Consider the following 5,993-nt stretch of genomic DNA (forward strand, 5'->3'; position numbering starts at 1 on the left):
AAGTCGGGTTCGGGTTCGGGATCGGGTTTAGGTTTAGGTTTAGGTTTTAGGTTTTAGGTTTTAGGTTAATGTTAAGGTTTAGGTTTAGGTTTAGGTTAAGGTTTAGGCTTAGGTTTAGGTTATAGATTTAGGGAATTGAGAATAGGTTAAGGTTTATGTTTAGGAAATTGGGTTCGGGTTTGGGATCGAGTTTAGGTTTGGGTTTTCAAGTTTAGGTTTAGGTTAAGGAGTTGAGATTAGGATTAGGTGTAGGTTTAGGTGTAAGGATTTGAGAATACATTTAGATTTTAGGTTTAGGTTTAGGTTTTAGGTTTAGGTTAAGGTTATAGGTTTAGGTTAGGTTTAGGTTTAGGTTTAGGTTTTAGCTTTAGGTTAAGGTTATAGGTTTAGGTTAGGTTTAGGTTATCGGTTTAGGGATTTGAGAATAGGTTTAGGTTATAAGTATAGGTTTAGGTTAGGGTGTAGGTTAAGGTTTAGGGAATTGAGTTTAGGTTATAGATGTAGGTTGTAGGTTATAGGTTTTTGGTTAAGGTTTAGGTTATAGTTATAGGTATTGGGATTTGAGAATAGGTTTAGGTTATAAGTATACGATGAGGTTTAGGGATTTGAGAATACATTTACGTTTTAGGTTTAGGTTTAGGTTTTACGTTTAGTTTAAGGTTACAGGTTTAGGTTATAAGTGTAAGTTATAGGTTTAGGTTTAGGTTAGGTTATAGGTTAAGGTTTAGGGAATTGAGTTTAGGTTATAGGTTATAGGTTTAGTTTAAGGTTATAGGTTAAGGTTATAAGTTATAGGCTTATGTTTAGGTTTAGGAATTCGGGTTCAAGTTCGGGTTCGGGTTATACGTTTGGCTTAAGGTGTAGGTTTAAGTTAAGTGAATTAAGTTTAGGTTATAGGTGTAGGTTTAGGTTTAGGTTTAGGCTAAGGGTTTAGGAATTCAGATTTGGGTTCATGATCGGGTTTAAGTTTAGGTTAGGGAGTTGAGATTAGAATTAGGTGTAAGTTTAGGTTTAGGGATTTGAGATTAGGATTAGGTGTAGGTTTAGGTTTAGGGATTTGAGAATACGTTTAGGTTTTAGGTTAAGTTTTAGGTTTTAGGTTTTAGGTTATGGGTTTAGGTTATAGGTTTAGGTTTAGGTTTGGGTTTGGGTTATAGGTTAAATAGGTTTAGGTTATAGGTTAAATAGGTTTAGGTCTAGGTTATAGGTTTAGGGATTTGAGAATAGGTTTAGGTTATAGGTTTAGTTTATAGGTTATACATTATAGGTTTAGGTTTAGGGATTTGAGAATAGGTTAAGGTTTAGGTTATAGGTTTAGGTTAAGGTTATAGGTTTAGGTTTAGGTTTGGGTAATAGTTATAGGTTTTGGGATTTGAGAATAGGTTTAGGTTATAAGTATAGGTTTAGGTTAGGTTATAGGTTAAGGTTTAGGGAATTGAGTTTAGGTTATAGGTTCAGGTTATAGGTTATAGGTTATAAGTATAGGTTAAGGTTTAGGTTATAGGTTTTGGGATTTGAGAATAGGTTTAGGTTATAAGTATAGGTTTAGGTTAGGCTGTAGGTTAAAGCTTAGGGAATTGAGTTTAGTTTATAGGTTTAGGTTATAGGTTTAGGTTAAGGTTTAGGTTGTAGTTATAAGTTTTGGGATTTGAGAATAGGTTTAGGTTATAGGTTAAGGGTGTGGTCCCTGCAAATACAGATATAAACAGGGCCTGCTCCAATTGGCCAGGCCCTTCTAATGCTGTCCATAGGAAATGGACAACTTCATCATGGTCATAACAACGGTTCCCACCTTCGAGGGACCCCTGCTCAATATCCGGATAGCTTCGACGCACATCCGGGTCTGCTCCATCAATTTCGAGTAAATACATAAACACGGCTTGTCCAAATGGCCAGGCCACTCCAATGCTGTCCATAGAAAATGGACAGCTTCATCATGGTCATAACAGCGGTTCCCACCTTCCAAGGACCCCCGCTCGACATCCGGATAGCTCCGATGCACATCCAGGTCTACTCCATCAATTTCGAGCAAATACATTTAAAAATAACATAAATATATCTAAAAGCATCTGGATACCTGGGGAAGGCCTCCCATATTTGTATTGTTGGTTACTCATCCCTTTGTTTACAAGCCACAATTGATCAATAATTTCGAGCAAATACCTGTACTCTGAAACCAACACAAATATAACTGGGAAACTATATAAGGAATAAGAAAAAATGAATTTATCAAAAACTGAATACAAATTCATCGAAAAAAAGAGGAATAAGAAAATTGCATACAAGGATTCCTGATCAACTATTCAATTGCCTCAACTTACACAGCAAGCTAGAAAGGGCTATCATTTGGGTTGCAGGGAGCATAAATATCTATAATCTAATGGATACTCATTCAAAAGATACAAAGTGGATACCAATTCAAAAAGATACCAAGTGTTCAAGATCTTCAACAACAAGGCGACATGAATTTTAAACAATAGAATGCGTTCCTCTACTTAGGAGTTAATAGCAGAGGTGCAGATGATTTCATCTTTGCATTTAGTTCTAAATAATAGTAATAAAGTAATTACTTTTCCAACAATAACTTAAAGTTTTTATGAACAAAGATGGGCAAGTAAAAATCTACGTCCGTAGACACCTCTCATAGCCACGCACGCCACGCATGCGAAATGTCATTTTCAAATCAAACTATACTCGCTATTTTCAAATCTCACGCGGCGACTTCATTCCCCCACTCTCTCCCTCGATTTCCCCACTCTCACCTCTCCGTCTCTCTCTCTTGAAACAAAAAAGAAGGAAAAAAAAAATCTCTTTTATGTTTTTTCAATCCATCTTCCATTTTCTTCTTAACAAGAAAATCCATATTTACTAATATTCCCATTTTTCTATTTTTCAAAAGAATGAGTTCGGACTCCGAAAGCGTCGGTTCCAGCACTCGTACTTTCAGCCCAAACCCTAACCAAGGACTCCAAAATTACCAAGTACTCATAAACATTCATTGCAAGCATTTCTGTCTATGTGCATGACGACCATACTATTAAGATCAATCCTCTTATTTTCATTTACAGAAACTAGTGGGTGACAAATTATGTGTAACATATAGAGATGGTTCGTCCACTTGTGCAATTAGGGAAGGTTCAAAAGGACATATATATTTGAAAGTTGGTTAAATTTGGTCAAAAATGTTTTTGAAACATAAAAGCTAAGCTTGAGATAGATGTCTATAAAAAGATAAAGAAACCAAGTCATTTCTTGGAGACTTAATATAACTGATTCAAATTTCAACCATGTAGCACAACGGCCAGCCAGGCCAGACATGCTAATCCATGTGCCAATTGTAGAAAGAAGATTTTCATTTTGGCACAATCTCAATATTTTTCGACTCTTCTCATGAAGTTGAACATCATCCTCAGATCGTTGCTCAGATTGGTGCAGCAGGAATTCAAGAACGGTAGGAGTATGTGAAAGAAGCTGTTTGAGAATCAAAGGTTGCCTTATGAGTAGAAGAAATACATCCATCTATGAAGAACAAAATAAATATAGCAAGATGATCATGCAACATCAGAATAAATATAACAAGATTATCATGCAACTTGCACAAGGGGAACAGAAAGGAACAGCCATGATTCTTCAAAATAACTCAGAACAAAATCAAGAAAGAGTACTATAATAATGATTGTAAAAATTCTCAAACCTCTCGGCCATACTGGCATCTACGATTCGAACTAATGTTACAATCAGTATTTTGATCCTTAATGACTTCCTCTGGAAGAACAGTAAGCATCTCTAAAACAACAATATTACCATTATCCTGGGTTCGCAGTCGGTCAAGACTAAAAAATAGTTGCTTAATGGGCTTCTTGTGTTCTACTGCATGAATGACCAATGCTGATAATGCAAGACAGACTTGCGTTAAGAGCTATTACATCAATCGATACCTCAGGCACTTCATTCGGATTACACAAGAAGGAAATGCAAGTTAGGGGCCTGAACTAGAAATCAACGAGGTTATCAGATAGAACTACAACAAAATTTTGTAAAACTGTGCTAGTAATTCCAGTAATCAAGATGGTTAGGAAGTCAATGTAGTTTTATATAACAGGGGCAACTTTCAGTTAGCTCCTGTCACTAACATAATAGGGGAAATATTAAGAACTGAAGTGAAAAATGAATATGCCTGATAGATGCAAAAGAAACCCTTGTAGGGATTGGAGAACCACAGGAAATGGAATATACATTAAATAGGAATTTCTTTTCCCTCTTTCTCTTCCCCAAATCACGAGCAGTTCCATTCGTTTTCTTAACCAAATACACATCTTCTAGAACTCTGATAATCTACAGATTTGACAATCTTAACCATTGAATCAGCTTCCCTACAACCAATGGACCATCCACAACGGGACAGGCATTCAATTACACCAGTCTTCCCAACTCGGGTATGATCCTAAACCAGGACATGGGTAGCATCCCAGGACCTAAGCACTAACGAGTGGGTCTCACGATAACAACCAAACTGTTAATTCAACAGGGCAACGATATAAGGACCACGTCAGAAATAAATAAAATAAAACCCAAGAGGGCTAATCGGATTAAGTGCGACCGGGCCTCACCCAAGACAGTGGGGCCCACCTTGATGTATATATTTTATATCTACACTGTCCATCTATTTTTCCATATCATTTTATGGCATGAGCCCAAAAAATGAAGTTCCAAATCTCAGGTGGACCTTATCATCGGAAATAATGGTGATTGAACACCCTACCATTAAAAACTTCCTACGGCCCACTGTAATGTTTTCGTTATTTTTATTTGCCATTCAATATGTTGATAAGGTCAAACAAACCTCCATGGATGGTATTTTGATAAATAAATAAATAAAAGAACAAAAAAATCAGCTTGATTCAAAACTTTTGTGGCTGATTAATGGTCAATCATCACCTTTTCCCATGCTATTGTCCACCTGAGAATTGGATCTGAATACCTTAAAATGATCTGGAAAAATAGATAAAATAAATACATTAAGGTGGCCCCACGGTAAGGGCCACACCTAACAAACATTAACCAAATTTATCCAAACCAAATCATAGAGAAACACACTGAGAAATTCACTAGGAAAAAAAAGAAAAATTACAGTCACAGCCACAAAACACGAAGACAGTAACCGAGAGAGAAACCTAAGAACCTAGATCTAGGGTTCAACTGTCGTCACCTGTTGCCACTCTCCATCTACCACCTCCTTCCACAACGTCACATTGTTGTTCCCGTCTGCCACTGCCAATATATTCCTAGTCAGTGACCATGACACCCTCCACACTGGCGTCTTGAAATCGTTCAAGACCTTCCCCTCCCACTGATCTCCTTCCTTCGCCACCGTCCATATGACAACCGTCCCCTCCTGGGAAGCACTAGCAATCGTCGATTTTGGGAGCCCCAGATTAAGGGCCCATACCACATCCCTCACCCAATTGGCGTACATCTGTAGGGGGGGAAGCAGTCCATCTTCCAAATCATCACCTTAAAAGGTGATCGATTGGCGATGAAGATGGCGCTCGAAAGAGGGAAGGGAGACGAAGAGAAAGGGCGGTCGAAAGAGGGAAAATGAATTTTTCTCTTCTGAATTAGGATAAGAATCCAAATCCAAAAAATGTGAGTTTTCCATCCATAGTTTATAAAACAAACTGTATTCACAGCCGTACTATATATGGTCCATTTAGTGGATGGTTAAGATATCACTACATAAGATAATTATAAATATCAACCATCTACAACAAGACCCATTATTTGGATGGTCTGGATAGCCATATATCAAACCCACAGTTTCTATGAACGAGTCACTGCTATTTAACATAAAATGCAAAACTAACACGTTTTCACCATACAAATGAAAATGGTAGCTGCAGCTTTGGATCTGGTAGGGCTCTATGGGCCCCACCATGATGTTTTTATTGTATCCACACCGTTCATACTTGTTTTGAGATCATTTTAGAGCATTA

General features: G+C 37.3%; 1 protein-coding gene across 1 annotated transcript; it reads right to left on the reverse strand.

The window, feature by feature from the left end:
- Positions 1–3,638: 3,638 nt before the first annotated feature.
- Positions 3,639–5,552, reverse strand: LOC131243221 (protein transport protein SEC13 homolog B-like). The gene is made up of 2 exons (XM_058242442.1): positions 5,210–5,552; positions 3,639–3,919 (listed from the first exon to the last, which is right to left on the reverse strand). The coding sequence occupies exons 1-2, from the start codon at positions 5,474–5,476 to the stop codon at positions 3,689–3,691; spliced, it is 498 nt and encodes a 165-aa protein (XP_058098425.1). The 5' UTR covers positions 5,477–5,552; the 3' UTR covers positions 3,639–3,688.
- Positions 5,553–5,993: the final 441 nt, after the last annotated feature.

Source organism: Magnolia sinica, chromosome 1, assembly GCF_029962835.1.
Source record: "Magnolia sinica isolate HGM2019 chromosome 1, MsV1, whole genome shotgun sequence".
Classification (NCBI taxonomy): Eukaryota; Viridiplantae; Streptophyta; class Magnoliopsida; order Magnoliales; family Magnoliaceae; genus Magnolia; species Magnolia sinica.

Excerpts from the sequence above, each read along its gene's own strand:
- LOC131243221 (XM_058242442.1), bottom strand. The coding sequence starts at position 5,476 with ATGTACGCCAATTGGGTGAGGGATGTGGTATGGGCCCTTAATCTGGGG. Across the intron at positions 3,920-5,209 it reads TAGATGGAGAGTGGCAACAG|CTCTTAACGCAAGTCTGTCT; the intron begins GTGACGACAGTT and ends TTGATGTAATAG.